The sequence below is a fragment of the Halichoerus grypus genome, chromosome 7 (assembly GCF_964656455.1).
Source record: "Halichoerus grypus chromosome 7, mHalGry1.hap1.1, whole genome shotgun sequence".
NCBI lineage: Eukaryota > Metazoa > Chordata > Mammalia > Carnivora > Phocidae > Halichoerus > Halichoerus grypus.
Window position 1 is genome coordinate 152312969 of NC_135718.1, and position 17029 is coordinate 152329997.

At 45.5% G+C, this 17029-nt stretch overlaps 1 protein-coding gene across 1 annotated transcript in view; it reads right to left on the reverse strand.

Moving 5' to 3' along the window:
* Positions 1-9200, reverse strand: part of LOC118521320 (interferon-activable protein 203-like) — a 36059-nt gene extending 26859 nt beyond the window's left edge. Inside the window, exons 1-4 of the mRNA XM_036069783.2 lie at positions 8956-9200; positions 4453-4737; positions 3206-3336; positions 2438-2605 (exon numbers count right to left, since the gene is read on the reverse strand). Coding sequence (XP_035925676.1) covers positions 2438-2605; positions 3206-3336; positions 4453-4717 — 564 coding nt within the window. The 5' untranslated portion in view covers positions 4718-4737; positions 8956-9200. The remainder of the gene's footprint in view (positions 1-2437; positions 2606-3205; positions 3337-4452; positions 4738-8955) is intronic.
* Between the last annotated feature and the right edge of the window lie 7829 nt (positions 9201-17029).

Sequence of the window (17029 nt, forward strand, 5' to 3'; positions counted from 1 at the left end):
CATCCACTTTGGAAAACAGTATGGATGTTCCTCAAGACATTAAAAATAGTGCTACCCTACAACCCAGCAATTGCACTACTAGGTATTTACCCCAAAGATACAAATGTGATCCAAAGGGGCACATGCACCCCAATGTTTATAGCAACAATATCCACAATAGCCAAACTATGGAAAGAGCCAAGATGTTCATCAACAGATTAATGGATAGAGAAGATGTGACATATATATGAAATGGAATATTACTCAGCCATCACAAAGGATGAATACTTACCATTTACATCGAAATGGGTGGAACAGGAGGGTATTACTGTAAGCGAAAGAAGTCAATCAGAGGAAGACAAGTATCATATGGTTTCACTCATATGTGGAATATAAGAAACAGTGCAGAAGATCATCAGGGAAGGGAGGGAAAATGGAATGGAAAAAAATCAGAGAGGGAAACAAACCATGAGAGACTGTTAATTATAGGAAACAAACTGAGGGTTGCTGGAGTGGAGGTGTATGGGGGGATGGGGTCACGGGGTGATGGGCATTAACGAGGGCACCAGAGGTGATGAGCACTGGGTGTTATGTGTAACTGATAAATTGTTGAACTGTACATATGAAACTAATGATGTATGGTATGTTGGCTAATTGAATTTAAATAAAAAACTTTATTCACTTCTGCCACATGAAGTAATTTAAACACATTGACAAGAACATTGTGAGCTTCTCTCAAATTCAGTTAAACTGAAAGCTTCTAATTGAATAACAGGATTCATATGCTGAAAATATACTTTCTGATTGGATAATATTTAAAAATCATAACAGATGATTTCCCTGGAGATTAATTCCTTCATCTCCCTGCCCTGTTCAGCACACAGGATGGTCTGAGCTGTTTGCTTCAGGGGAGACACAGCAGATCTCAAGGATAATACTGGTCTGTGTCTGGTTTTGAGGCAACAGAACAAACAGAACCCACACCTTAGAGAAAATCCTTGGGAGACCCTGAGATGAGTCAGAACAAGGCTTTCCTGCTCACCTAATGAAGCATAGAGTGAACGGTCGGACACACTTTTTGTAGGTCTCTCGTGCAGGTGGCCAGACTCCAGAGGAAGAATGAGAGCACGGGGTGGGTAGGTGTAAGAGGCTGAGGGGGCAGAGGAGCCTCCCTGGGGTCCTTGTGCTCCAAGGAGGTTTCAGGGCAGCAGAAAGATTCTTAAGTGAGAAGAAATGACCATGTCACATGTATAGGCAGATGGGGATGTAGAAACTGTCACTTTCAAGCCAGTATGCATGGCAAAGGTAGAGTTATCTTGAGATGGGCACCTATGTCATTGTCATAGCAAAGAGACAGGGGGACTGAAGTTCCAATGACCAGATAAGGTCACAGCCATGGCTGCCTGGTCTGGAGGCAAACAGGCAGAGGTTGCTAGCTCCATCCAATAAGTATGTCCTGGAGAGACTGTGGAGGAATTATCAGTTATGGAGGCTGACATCAGGAAGAAGAAGGAGACAGAACTTGAGAAACCTTGTCCATAAGGAGTCTGCCCTCAACTCTATGTGTGTTTTGGGGGCGGGGTCCAGCCTGGGTCAGGGGGCAGCTTAGGGTCAGGTAATAAAATATACTAGAAGTCAGTGATTAAAATGCTGCCTTGCCAATCCCTCAGGTTGCCTGTGTATTCACCACAGAATGGACATTGTACCCCTAAGTGATGGCAGCCACTGGGGCCTTGTCAGGGCGGCACAGAGGCTGGTAGGAAGGAGTTAATGCATGTTTGTAGGCACTCACCTGTCTACCCTTGTCCTGTCTTTCCCTATCATCTGATGTTATTGTCCGGGAAGAAAGGAGAACTTAGATTCATTATAATGGTTGCAAAAGCTGGGCAGGAAAAATAAAGGGACCCATGAAAGGGAGCAGTGGGAAGATGTGATGTACTGTGGTCGGGCATTGAGGAGGACTTGTCAGAGGAAATGAGTCAACCTGGGGTCTGAAGGGGGTGTTTCTGGGCCCGTGAAAAGATAGGAACAATGAATTCCAAATCACAGAATTAGCATATGTTTACACAGCAGATGTGGGAGCGAGCACAGAATGCTGGACATGAATCCAAAAGAATGGTCAGTAAGTCAAGGAGAAATGGATGAATGGAGAACATAGGGGATAAATATCCTCTTATGTTCATCTCTAATTATCTGGCCACTTCCCACCCCTACTCCTGGACCAAGCCGGTAACCCTCTTGAGATCAGGAATTATGTCAAAATGCATAGCTTGCAAATAGCAAAGGCCTTCTAATACACCAAAATCTCAGTATCTGCATTTGATAAAATAATGGGTGGTTTTTGGTAATTAGAGTATTTACACATCGTAGCGAATTACTAAGAAGCTCTCTCAAGGTCATGACAAGACCAATAGCATGTTGTGGAAGAGTACAATTAATGGGAAGAGGAAGATGGTACCTTGGTTGAGGAACTGCTGCCTGCGGTTGGTGGAGGCATCTGAGGAGTCTGAGGGTTGCTGCACGTTGACTGTGTACTGGTTACAGAAGGTCCTGGAAGCTGACTCTGTCCCTGGGTTGGCTGGGTCCTCTTGGATTCATCATTCTGTGTGGTTTTGATTTTCTTTTTCTGAAAGTAATTTTTGCCCCTGGTTAATGGTTTTCAATATTAGATGAAGCACATCATTACTAGCGAGCAAATCAACTTTTTATTACTAGTTTCTAATTGTGCTAAAATTTCTGTGCTCACGAATTCCAGGAGGTACATGGACTCCATCCTCTCAGGAGGTGACTGGAAAGCAGGCAACCCACACACATGATTGATGCACACAAGAGCCTGGAAATTCCCCTCATCCCTGTGGCAAGAATGCTGTGCTGGAATTTATAAAATCTACATTTGAATTTTGTGTCTTTAAGCAGCCTTTGGCAAGCTGCTCTCCTAGTGTGACTTCCAATTTTGTGCACATCTCAAGAGGGGTCATGACTCCACATCTCCTTTACGTGGAGTTATACACACATGTTATGTGCATACAGTTCTGAAACATCATGGGTGATTAATAACTAAGAGTTTGCTGACACTTAACCTCATTTTCATTCTGCCCCTGGAATCCCTTTTCTCCATTCTTCTATTTGCAGGTTGAAAAATGAATAAAGCACTCAGTGTACATAAGAAGGTAATAAGTGGTAGAGCATAGAAGAAGCTTCTTCAGCGGGACCTTCACCATCCTACCTTGGACATGGGTGTGTCATGGACTGATACCAAATCTTCATTCATGGTAGATGTGGATTCATCAGTACTGGATGCATCCTGCTTTCTTGTCTTCATGGGCACGTTTCCTTTTACTCTGCATTGCCTCATAACTGAAGCAGTTAAAAAGAACATGATAAATCCAAAGGAGCTGGTCTAGGGCAGCTGTAGCATTTCCAATGCTATGTCCTCTCAGCTCCTGCTTGGGGGTCTGGGAATGCTGGTGTGCTCCCCCCCTTCATCAGCCCACCAGCCAGGTGACAAGAGCTGACTCACACTGCCAGTTTCCTTGCTTCTCTGGGGACATAAGCACAGCCCTCCATCTGCTGGACTCCCAGGTACCTCAGTCAAACCCTTTTCCAACCCACTTATCCTATATGTTCTTTTCAAGAATCTGCAGTTTTGGGGCACCTCAATGGCTCAGTCTGTTATGTGTCTGCCTTTGGCTCAGGTCATGATCTCAGGGTCTTGGGTTTGAGCCCCACATGGGGCTCCCTGCTCAGTGGGGAGTCTGCTTCTCCCTCTGCCCCCCCCCACTTTTCTCCCTCTCTCTCTCTATCAAATAAATAAATAAAATCTTAAAAAAAAAGGATCTGCAGTTTTCATGATGCAATTGGTGGGTTAACTCCTATGGAAGGTCTGTTTGAATTACAGAAACCAGAGAAAGAAAATCTGATCTAATTGGTGATGTGACAAATTGGTGATACTGAACTTGATGTTTTAAAAAGTTTTTAGGATCCAAAACAAAACAAAAAAAAAAAAAGTTTTTAGGATCCAGTGATTTTAGAAGAGGCAAATTCTTCACATCCCTGAGAGCTGGCTTTTTCTTTAAGCATTGCCTCATATTTTTTGCTAAAGAATATAGTAATGATGGAGTAAATATGTAACAGAGCAGCATATGAACTGAATAAAGTATTTTTAAATCTCACAATTTTTCCTAATTTTGTCCTTGATCAACCTTCGTAATATGTAGAAGTCTCTGCCTTTCTTGTCAACTCTTTCTGCTTTTTTCTTTACTGGCACCCCCAAAATACACCCTGTAAAATACAGTGGACCTCTTTGTAGGAAAGGAATTGTCTAAGTTGTAAACTTGTTGGTGTTCTGAAGGGCCATCTCATTCTCAGCTACCCAGTTGGAAATTGAGAAACGGATCTCTCAGGTGTGCCAACACCAGGGCTCTGCTGGATGTGGGGGCCCAGACCCTGACAGTTAGAGCTCCTGTCCATTACCTTTTTTCTTCTCATTTTTAAGAGTTTTAACAATGTCTCCAAGTCCTTCCATGTCCTTGAACAGATCTATTAGCTTGTCCACACAGAGAGACCCCCGGAACTTCTTTTCCATTAGGTCAGCAATCTTGACCTTGTTATATTCTTCTTGCATTTTTCTAGTCAGTCCCAAAGGACTGGCCAGTAGGGACTTAACCACGCTAAACTGGTAGTCGTCTATGGGCTGTAATCCTTTCAGCAGAATAATTCTCTTGTACTCACTCCCCATCTCTCCAGGTGTGGCTGAGCCTGCAAGAGAAAAATACCATACAGTGTTATACCTTTCTCCAGATGATTTAAAAGTCTGGTTGTGTCTATGTGAGTGAGTGGTCCATGTCACGGTGTCGTCCTTGAGTGTGTGTGACAAAGAGGAACTTAATTTCCAGGTGTGTCACTGTGAGTTGATAACTGTTGTATTCAGGACTTTTAAGAAATTCTTTCCTTCTAATAATGATAGTTGAATTGGGTTGGGGGTGGGTATGATGGCAGGAGATCTGGAAAGAGGCCTTGCTGTTGCCTTATGTGGAGTGTGGGCTGTAGGGGGTCAGAGTCCCCACTTGCTCGCTCCCTCCTCCCATCCTGTGTTGGGGCTGCAGTCTCTCCCTGGATGTCTGCTTGCTGGCTCCAGACTCTGCCACCCACTCTGCCCGAATGAGCCCATGTGCAGAGTGGGCTGCAGCTTCTCACCCCTGGTGACTGTCTTCCCTGCTGGGTACCTGCCCAGCACACCTGACCCTTCCCTAGTCAGCCCTTCTTTTTTTTTTTTTTTAAGATTTTATTTATTTATTTGACAGAGAGAGACACAGCGAGAGAGGGAACACAAGCGGGGTGTGGGGTGGGGTGGGAGAGGGAGAAGCAGGCTTCCCGAGGAGCAGGGAGCCCGATGCGGGGCTCGATCCCAGGACCCTGGGATCATGACCTGAGCCGAAGGCAGACGCTTAACGACTGAGCCACCCAGGCGCCCCCCTAGTCAGCCCTTCTTGCATCCTCTCTCCCTGGGGCTTGGGCCATGTTCTCTGTGTCCTCTGTGTCCTGCTCCCCTTGCTCTCTTGTGCAGAATCACAGCCCTGATTGGCCGGTACTATTTAGTAGTCCTTTTGCTGGAGTTCTACTTTCTTGCTAAAGCAGGAACCCAGCATTTATTGTCTGGAATTATTTCAATAGTTGCTTGATTTTACCCTTCTAGGCTGAATTCCTCTTATCAGTTCTTTTTGGAGAGCCAGATATCCTTCTATGGAGCCATGTTTCTATCCCACTTGACATCCTCCAATAGTTCCCCATTTTGGTTTTGAAAAATGTCTTGCTCCTTAGCCTAGCTTGGAAAGCCTTGAATACTCTGCATCTTTTTTACATCTGTAACTTTTGCATTTTGTATGTTGTATGCTCCAGAAATATACAACACACCTTGCTTTTCCATGTTTCATGACTTGGCTAATTCCCTCTCTGCTTCCTAAAGGGCGAGTCTCACTTTTCTTCCCCCAACTACCTCTTTATAGCCTTCAAGACTCCACTGAGGTTTTGTCTTCTGAAAGCCCCCAGAATCTGGGACTGGGTGTCACTCCTCTGGGCCTCTTTAGTACCTTATGTACTTCCTTGATGGCACTCAGTACATGGTAGGAATTCCAATTTTCTGTTTAAATTCATCAATTCTTTTCATTTAGGGTCCGTGTGTTTGTGTACTTTTTGTATAATTAGCATGTTCAAATTCCCAGGGCTGTGAATTATTCTTTCTTGAGAAAATGTGAACACTCCCAGATTGATCAGGTCCATAGGGTGAAGGATAAATCCTCAAGATATATTATAGGGGAATTGAAGATTATTAAAAACAAAGTAAAAACTCTGAAAGCTTCCAGAGATAAAGAGTAGATCACCTGTAAAGATTCAAGGATCAGATTGAAACTGATGTTCAACAGCAAAGCTGCCCACCACAGGAAATAGGGTGATTTTCATACAGTACTTGTCCAAATTCCATACTGATTTAAAAACCAAATAATTTTTAAAATGAAATTTTTGTGTTTTGTGTGTGTGACAACATAATTTATTTGCAAAATAAAACCAGATATAAGGTGACAGGAGGCTACGTATAATCTTTATTCATTCCACTCAAATGTGAACATTCATATGTTTTATTGCTAAAATATTAGTGTGTTTGATTTTAAAGTAATGATCCAGATCCCACTACGGTGTCCAGTATTAGAGTATTTAAAGTAGGCATATTAAATAGCCTTTCTAAAATGCCCCAATTCTGAATTTCAAAACATATGTAGCCCCAGGGCTATCAGAAGAGGTACTGTCTCCCTATCTTGAGGGCAAAATGATTTTAAGAGGTGAATTTTAATCTAGCCAAGATGATATTTAAATGTGAGGGCCTCAGAAACTATTCTCTGATATTCAAGGCCTTGGTAGTTTGTAAGACAAAGACCTATATGTAAACATCTATTGGAGGAAATATTCGATACTAAAAATAACATATAGAGCCAAGAAATACTGCAAGCCCAAAGGTAAGTAAGAGCAGGAACTGAGCTTGATGAGGTGTGCCTATGTCTTCCACATAAACACAGCTCTGACTGAAGACGAGAGACAGGAAGCACAACAACATGGCGGAGAGAGGGAGGACAGTGAACAGGGCAGTTCACTAAAGTATTTGTCTTCAAGGGTAAGATAAAGAAATAAGCAAAAACAGAAGTACAAGAAAGGAGAATATAGAAATGTCATAAATGGAATTGAGGATAGCAGAAACAAAACCGTACATGTTAATCATCAACATATACTTAAATGGCCTAACCAGTTAAGTGACAAATTTAGTCAAATTGCATTTACGGAAAAAAAAAAAAACTGCATTTATGAAATCTGCCAATAGAGTTGTTAAGAAAATATTACTTAAAGGTGGGAAAATGAAAGAAAAATATTTTATCATGCAAAGAGTAACTAAAAGAAAACCGGTTATCCGTACTAGTGTAGCTTTAAATAGACCTGAAGATAAAAGGTATCACCAGAGTGCAACACAATGACAAAGGCTGACCTCCTAGGGAAACAAAACAGTTGTAATTATGTATTTACCTGCTAGTAGTAAATATATATTATTGTTACTTTATATTCCTTTATAATGCTATACTATTACATATTATATTATATAACATGATTTACATATTATAATATAAAATTATATTTGTAGTATTATGTAGCATGTTTCTCTTCACACAAACACATTTTATATACATGTGTACATATATACATAATTACATATATAATATATATTATATTATTGTATATATACATTTGAGAGAACTACAGGACAAAAACCTCACAATTTTATGGTAGGAGATTTTAGCATATCTCTTAATTACTAAATAAACAAGGTAAAAAAACTCAGCAGAGATTTAGGAAATAGGACTAACATTAATAAACATAATTAACAAGGTTTATGTAACATACATAAAATTCTGAAATCAGCATTAAAAATCTCATACTCTAATCAAGCACATACGGAATATTATTATACAGATCATACAGAAAATCGCCTAACAGTTCTGAAAGTCTATTTGTAACTGATTCTCCCTTCCTCTCCCCTATACTTTGCCACTAGAAAAAAAAAAAAATCAGTAATTTTCAGGAAGGCAGACAGTTATGTTAAGAGGAACTGAAATAAAAGCTCTGGTGGTATAGTCTGAAGTATAATATAAAAATTAAACTGTCATGGGGTGCCTGGGTGGCTCAGTCGTTAAGCGTCTGCCTTCGGCTCAGGTCACGGTCCCAGGGTCCTGGGATCAAGCCCCGCATCGGGCTCCCTGATCGGCAGGAAGCCTGCTTCTCCCTCTCCCACTCCCCCTGCTTGTGTTCCCTCTTTTGCTGTCTCTCTCTGTCAAAAAATAAATAAAATCTTAAAAAAAAATTAAACTGTCTTAAGAGAGGTAAAGAAGTCATGTTTTTGCATAACTGTGTCTGGGGAAGTAAAACTTTTTCCACTCTGTGCATGTATGTGTGTGTGAGTGTTTTCTAAAATCAGGATAAGACCATACAATGCAGCCTTAAACCCAGATGTATTTTTTACTTAATATTATGTTCTGATACTTTCCTCATGCCCCTAACTTGACTTCTGCCCAGAACTCTACCAAGGCCACCAAGAGTTTCCTGGACACCACCTAGGGAAGAAAACCAAATGCTTCTTCTAAATATAACCAATAGTCACCTGGGGAATAAATTTTAATGTCTTCTATAGTCAAAATGCATCTCCCTTCGTTCAGGTGTCCGGTGTGGTGGGATAAACATGTCTGTTCCTTGTCTAAGTATTAAGGGATTAGAATCAAGCTACTAATGTTTTCATGTCTCCGACTATAGTTGATACCAGCCCCTCTCCCTCCCCCCGCCCCCGCCCCATCCAAATCTTCATACCCGAAGCCCCCTGGTTGTTTTGTGCTTAGCCAGCAGGGGCCCACAGCTGTCTACAGAAAGCCCACAGGGCCTCACCTTGCTGAAAATCTCCACGAGTCCGGATCCTGAGGTCTTCTTCAGAAATGCAGGAATCACTGCTTATTTTGCTTGAGGAGGAAGATAAATCAACAAAGCTCCAGAGACTGAACTGCAGGATATGATAATCTCCTGAAGGGCAGAGGAAAAAGAAGTATTTTGAAAGATAACAAGCACAGATGGCACTGCTTAGAGTCACTGAAAACTTCACTGGTGCTGGTTTCCTCAAACCGCGATGTCCCCTGGAGAGAGAAGTTGCAACACAATTTTGAGACACCTCCCTCCGATGCTCTTAACTTTCGATTTCATTAGTCAGAGAAAATAAACAGTTTCCTTCCTGTAAGTACTTAATCAAAATGAAAGATTATAGCAAAAGTATAATTGAGTTTTTGTTACAAATGTCAGTAGATGGAAGGAGTTCCAACATTAGAACTCCAGCAGACTTACATGTGGGTCATTAGAAACCTATATTCCCGTAAATGACACTCAAATGTAAGAAAAGTTAAGATGAGTCACCAGGCTGCTTATGCTTCATTTCCTGTTCTCAGAGTGGTAGGAGGAGATGTCGGAAGAGGCATCTCTCTCTGCTAGTACTTGTCTGTACCTCCAGGAAGAGGGTAGGTCAGCTATAAAACCACTCTTGGTTTAAATAGTGCCTGAAGCATTCACCCAATTAATAATTGACACACCTGGAGCTTCACAGAAGTAGGTCATTACGAATATGTGAATCCTTCCTCAGAGATATAGCAAGGAAGTTACCCTCTCAACTATGTCTAGGCTATTTTACCTCACTGATAAAATTAATGATCACTCACATTTTCTGCATTATTCATGGAAAAAACACAGGTGGGTAGTAAGCTCATATCATGGCAGCATAAGCTTTTGTAATTTCTGGAAGAACACTGAACCTCTGGACTGAGAGGGGCTTGATAAACCTTTTGTTCTGTGGTGTTTTCTTCTGTGAAGGACAGTGGACGCATTCCAGAGTACCATAAACCATGACATGTCAAATAAATGGCATCAAGCAGCTGACATGATGGTTGAAACCCACCAGCTGATCTGCAAGTAGGATGAAGCCAGGCCTGGAAAAGGATCCCAAAGGATAGCTGGTGTTGGTGGATGATCCGAGGTCATCTAAAGAGAAGAAAGCTGATTATTTTAATCCAGACTATAGTAGTGGAGTGGATAGCTGAAGTCTAGATGTGGGAGCATCTGAAAACTCCACCAAAGCATGAGTAAAGTCATGGGAGGGTGAAAGGGATCTGGCGGGATCTCCACAAATACCTGTGGGTGTTCCCTCCTTCTTTTCAAGGCTATAGGTTTTTATGATGCAGGGAGCTGGTCTTAAGGTAATGGGTGGAGAGGGACATTAGGGAGGTCAGAGAGGGCCCCATCCCAGAGATCAGAGGATAGAGGACACATGGGGGGAATGACCATATCAAGATATTTTCCTGCTCCTTTTCTCGTCAACAGTTCGTGTGGAATAATGTCCTTGTGACTCCAGCACGCAACAAGCAGAGAACTGTCATCAATAAGGACAATTCAGAGCAATATTCCATAATTCATTCAGTACAGTTGGAATTATAATAGATGAAACAACAGAATGCTAAAAAAAATGTGCGTTTTCCTAACTTACAGGCAGTAGCCAAACAATTGGTGATTTATGCTGTCATGCAAAAAGCTCACTAGTAGAACATACAAGAATTCTTGATACAGAGAAAAATGGAGACACTTACATGACTCTTTATTATCTGAAGTATTAATTCACATAGTCAAAATCCTCAGGAAAAGTCCCCACTCGATTAATGTCCTGTGGGCAAAAGCTAATACACTCTCTGTTTTTGTGAATAAAGTTTTATTGGAACACAGATATGCTCATTTACTTATGCATTGTCTATGTCTGTCTTCATGATGCAACTGTGGAACTGACTAGCCACAGAGCCTAAAGTTTCACTATATGGCTCTTTATAGAAAAAAAAGTGTCAACTTGCACACTAAGCCATCAGTCTAGGAGATAGCAGAGGGAATCTAAGGAGAGAAGCAGAAGTAAGTAAAAGAAAATCACATCAGGAAACCATGATCAGGCCTTCTCAAATCCACACTGGGCCCATGGAGAATGGCTTAGTGATAAAGTTTGTGTCTCAGAGAAAGCAGCAGAAAGGGAGGGTATAGGCTGAACTGTGTTACTCCAAATTCATATGTTGAAGCCCCAGCCCCCACTGTGACTGTATTTGGTTGGAGATCGGGCCTTTAAGGAAGTAAGTTAAGATGATGTCATAAGGGAGGGGCATTAATCCGATGTGACTGGTGCTTTTCTAAAAAGAGATTTTAACATAGCCAGAGACCAGGGACGTGCACACACAGATGAAGACCACAAGAGGGCACAATGAGAAGGTGGCTACCTGCAAGCTGGAAGAGAGGTCTCAGTGATAAGGAAAATCTGTGTCCTAAGATGGCCGACCGAGCCAGCGAGAGAGTCCCAGTCCTTGCCCCAGGGCTCTTCCGGGTTCTTCTCCCTGCTCTGCTTCCTGTGCACACCAATCCAGGTTTTCTCCTTGCCCCGCCACAAGTGCCAAGTATGCGGAAGTAGAAGTGTATAAATTGTCCCCTTTGGTTATGCTCGGGGCTCAGACCTTTGGAGACCACTCTCCTCTGAGCCCGCTGGCGTTCAATAAACCTCCTATCCTCCAAGATTTCCGGGTGCTGCTTGGTTCTTCTGTCGGGCGATCCAGTCCAGGTTCTGTAACATTTGGTTCCCTGACCGGGAAACCCAACAACGCTGGCCCATTGTTGCCACCAGTTTGGGGGCAACGGCGGGACGGTGACTGAATGAGGGATTGAAATGGAGAAGGTGCGCCCTGCCTAATTTTTGGCAGTCTCCCGCCCCGGTCGCTTCAGGACAACCCGGCTCCATTCTTCCCGCCGGACTTGAGGAGACTTGGCAGGTGAGGACCGGGTCCCAACGTCAGATTCCAGTAAGGCCATGGGCCCCAGGACCCAGACAGGCCCACCCCCACTGGGGTGGAAGGGGAGCCTGATCACCTCCCAGAGACCTCTTAGAGGTCTCACAGGTAGGGATTCCCAGGGAGGGAATGTAATAGCTTCTGGAGTGTGAATGTGTGAGTGAATGTGCAGTCTGACCTGGCTTGCTCAAGCGGACTGATTCTGTGACTCCACGGGCGGGCACCCTTAAGGTCCCCAGAAGCCTACAGAGTCTATGTGGGCCCATCTGTGATTCCGTGGTGAAAGGCATACAGTCTATGGTGGCATCTGAATAGTTTCTGATCGTAAGTCACAACACTGAGACCGCTACAGCTAAGCCTCACCTAAGCTCTTTCGGGACACGGCCAGATGGGCATCTGATTGGTCTCCTCACCTCAGGAGGCACCCCCCCTTTGTCTGTCTCTGCCACCGCACATGGGGACATCACCATGGGGTCAGGGCAGAGTAAACCTATGGTTCTAGAGAGCATGATCAAAAATTTCAAGAAGGGGTTTTTGGGAGACTATGGAGTCAGGATGAACCCCGGCAAGTTGAGAACCCTATGTGAATTGGAGTGGCCCGCTTTTGATGTCGGGTGGCCTTCAGAGGGGACATTAGATGCCCCAACGATTTGTCGAGTATGGCGAGTTGTAACAGCAGAACCAGGACACCCTGACCAGTTTCTGTACATTGACTTCTGGCCAGGACTCCTGGCTAGGAGTTGTTCAGACCCTTCCCCACTGGGTGCGATTCACTTGAGTCTTAATCACCTCATCCAAGCAACCTAAAGAAAATCAGCAAAAGCCCCAGTATCCACAAATCCTAGCCGGATATCCCAAGAATGAACCAACCCTGCCCCCACCATATGTACCCCCAAGACCGTCTATACCTGGCCCTTCAGCTCCAGACACTCTGCCACCATCGGTTTCACTGGTACCCCCAGGCCCAGAAGATCCACTGGTGCCCCCAGGCCCAGAGGATCCACCAGCACCCCCAGGCCCAAAAGATCCACTATCTCCAGGACGAGCAACCAGGCTGTACCCCAGGCTGGGTGCAAGCACCATCCAAATGCCGGTATGAGAGACACAGGAACCCCAGAGGCACGATGAAGATGGGACAGTCCAATGCGGCTGTTCCATGATGTATTATCAGCCCTTCTCCACCACTGACCTCCTCAACTGGAAACATAACACCCCATCCTACTCTGAGAAACCACAGGCTATGGTAGACCTCATAGAATCCCTCTTCCAGACTCATCGGCCAACCTGGGAAGACTGCCAACAGTTACTCTGCACCCTGTTTAACACAGAGGAAAGGAGGAGAATAATGAAAGGTGCACAGCAGTACCTGGAAGAGCATGCACCAGCGTGAGTCATCGACCCTGCTGCCTGGGCTAATACAGCCGCACCAGAAGAGTGCCCAGCATGGGACTTGGCCACAACTGAGGGACAGGCCCACATCCACTGGTACCAGGAGGCCCTCCTCTGCGGAATCTGGGCAGGAGCTAAGAAACCCATGAACATGACTAAGGTATCTTCAGTCACTCAACAACCAGGGGAATCCCCCGGGGACTACTACGAAAGGCTATGTGAAACCTACAGGATATACACTCCATTTGACTCTGAGGCACAGGAAAGCCAACAGATGGTAAACACCTCCTTCATGGCTCAGGCCACCCCAGACATCAGAAAAAACCTTCAGAAACTAGAGGGTTTTGCCGGAATGAACATCATCCAACTAATAGAGATTGCCAATAAGGTCTACATGAACAGGGAGGTCACAGCTGAATGGGAAGCTGACAAAAAGATGAAAAAGAAAGTCAGCCTCCTCGCCACCACCCTGAAAGAAAAGGACAACACAAAGATGGGGAGACCCCAACCACCAAAAGTGGGGAAGCCCAGAACCCCCTTGGCAAGGGATCAATGTGCCTACTGTAAAGAGAAAGGGCATTGGAAAAACGAATGTCCCAACCGGGGAAAGGCTCAAAAGCTCAGCCATTATAAGGAAGAACCCTGAGAGGAGGACCTCATAGGCCTTGAGGGAATGGACTCAGACTGAGGGGGACTGGGCTCTTTCCTCCTTGGCCCCCATGAGCCCACAGTCAAAATGAAGGTGGGGGGCCAACCAGTGACTTTTATGGTTGATACTGGGGCCAAGAACTCTTGTCACCTCCCCAGTGGCACCTTTCAGCAAAAGGACTGTGACCATCCTTGGGGCCACCGGGATGCGGGCGATACAACAGCCCTTTTGCCAGGCTCGCCAGTGCAAACTCAGGGGCCACAAGGTCCAACATGAATTCCTTTATCTGCCTGATTGCTCCAGCCCTCTCCTGGGCCAAGACATACTCTCCAAGCTTGGGACTCAAATAACCATTGAGCCCACAGGACACACTGGCCTCCGATTGAACCCAAGGCAAGAGGAGACTAGCAATTACCACACCACGGGAAGAAGAATGGAGGCTATTCTGTGCCCAGGCCCAACCGAGCAGCCCGCCGGAGTCCAGACTTGCCTTACCTTCATTATGGGCTGAGAACAACCCATCTGGACTAGCCCAGAATCAGGCCCCTAACATTGTTGAACTGATCCCAGGAGCCTCAGAGGCAAAGGCAATACCCCCTTCTACAAGAAGCTAAGATTGGCATCCAAGAACATCTGACCAAACTCAAAGAAGCAGGTATTCTAGTCAAGTGCTAGTCAGCCTGGAATACCCCACTCCTGCCAGTCAAGAAGCCAGGAAGGGGATACCGACCAGTTCAAGACCTGTGGACCATCAACAAGGTGACCATCTCTCTGCACCCAGTGATCCCGAATCCATACACCTTCCTTGGCCAAATCCCAGGGTCGGCCAGATTGTTCACTTGCCTAGATTTGAAGGATGCCTTCTTCTGCCTCTGCTTAGCTCCCCAGAGCCAGCCACCGTCTGCCTTTGAATGGACTAATCCTGATACAGGGCGCCAGATACAACTGACTTGGACGCGCCTCCCGCAGGGGTTTAAAAACTCACCAACCCTCTTTGGGGAAATGCTGGCCACAGACCTCGCCAGCTTCCCAAGAGAGGCCACACGATGCACCCTCCTCAGTATGTGGATGACCTCCTCCTCGCCAGTGACACACAAGGAGACTGCACAAAAGGCACAAAGGCCCTCCTACAGCTCCTGTCAGACTTGGGATACCGAGCCTCATGGAAGAAGGCCCAAATCTGCCAACAACAGGTCTGATACCTCAGTTTCCTCCTCACCCAAGGGAAAGGAGAACTAGGGCCAGAGAGGAAAAGGTTCATCATCTCTGCCACAGCCCCAGACAAAAAGGGGCCTACGAGAATTCCTGGGGGCTGCAGGATTCTGCCACATCTGGATCCCTGGGTTCTCGGCAATAGCAAGACCCCTTTATGATCTCTTAGGGGGACCAGATCAAGAACCCCCTGCCTGGACTGAGGAAGCAGAAGCTGCTTTCACAGAGATAAAGATTATCCTGGGTTGGGCACCAGCCCTGGGCCTACCAGATGTAGAAAAACCCTTCAATCTCTTTGTGCATGAAAAGGAAAAAATAGTGCTCGGGTACTCACCCAGACTGTTGGACTCTGGCAATGGCCAGTTGCTTACCTGTCAAAGAAGCTGGACCTCGTGGCAGCAGGATGGCTGCTGTGCCTCAGGGCGCTGGCAGCCACAGTCCTACTCATCAAGGAGGTGGATAAACTTACCCTGGGGCAAGAACTTAAAGTCAAGGTCCCTCATGCAGTTGTGACATTAGGTTTCTCCCCATTCGAATTAATATATGGACAGTCTCCCCCATGCTTGGGAAGCCTTCCAGGAAATTTGCATCAGGTTGGAGATAAAGGGATAAAGGAGCAGCTTCAGGCCCTGGGGGCCACTCTAAATAAATTACAAAAGTATACCATTGAGAAGGCCCCAATCTCCTTAGGGTCTCAGGTATACTCCTTCCAGAGAGGGGACTCAGTTTGGGTCAAAGATTGGAAGAAAGACCCCCTCAAACCACAGTGGACAGGGCCCCATACTGTTGTTCTTCACGCACAGGGACACAGCTTGCTTTCCAACTCTCGGCTAGCACAATACCAAGGGCTCCTCTGCGGAAACCCGCAGGTCATCCTCAAAACAGTAAGGACATTAAATCCAGCAACTCTTCTCCCCACGGAAGAGGGGAAACCAGACCATGACTCCTCCGAGGTGACTGATGAAGTGTACGCAAGCCGTCCAGATCTGCGGGATCAAGCCATAAAGAATCCAGAGCTCACGCTGTTCAGCGATGGCAGCAGTTACCAACAAGAGGGTGCCCAGAAAGCGGGTTATGCAGTAACCACAACCAATGAAGTCCTAGAAGCTAAGGCATTACCAGCTGGATGGTCAGCTCAATGGGCTGAATTATATGCCTTAGTCCGAGCCCTCGTCCTTGGTGAAGACAAATGAGTCAATGTCTATACTGACTAGGTACATATATGTGGAGCCTTCTACAAGGAAAGGGGCCTCCTAACCGCAGCAGGAAAAGTTATCAAGAATAAGGAGGAGATACTGAGACTCCTTGAAGCCGTCTGGCTTCCAAAGGAAGTAGCAATCCTGCACTGTAAGGGACACCAGAAAGGAGATGACCCCATAGCGTGGAGAAATCGTCTGGCAGATGAGGCAGCCAAGACCACAGCGGTGGGGTGAGGACATGGACAGAGCCCCTTCCCTCACCATGGCCCTAACACCCCTGGAAGAAGTCCCTCCACCCAGTTACACTAAAAAGGAGAAGGAATGGGCCATGGCTGAGGGGGCCACCCTGACTGAAAAGGGATGGTGGATGATGCCAGATGGGTGCGTCTTCATTCCAACAGCAACTGGAGGGCATCTAGTCAAGGAACACCACTGACTCACTCATCTGGGAAAAACTGCATTAGAGCCCTTCTCAAGAAGCACTACTACATCAGTCAGCTGCCAGCACTATGCTGAGCAATGAGTGAACGGTGCATGACATGTGCTAAAAATAATGCTCGGTCTGCACCACGGCCCCCGCCAGGTGTCCAGAGGATGGGAGCAAACCCCTAGATCTAAGATCTAGAGGTAGACTTCACAGATGTGCAGCCGAGCAGGGGGTT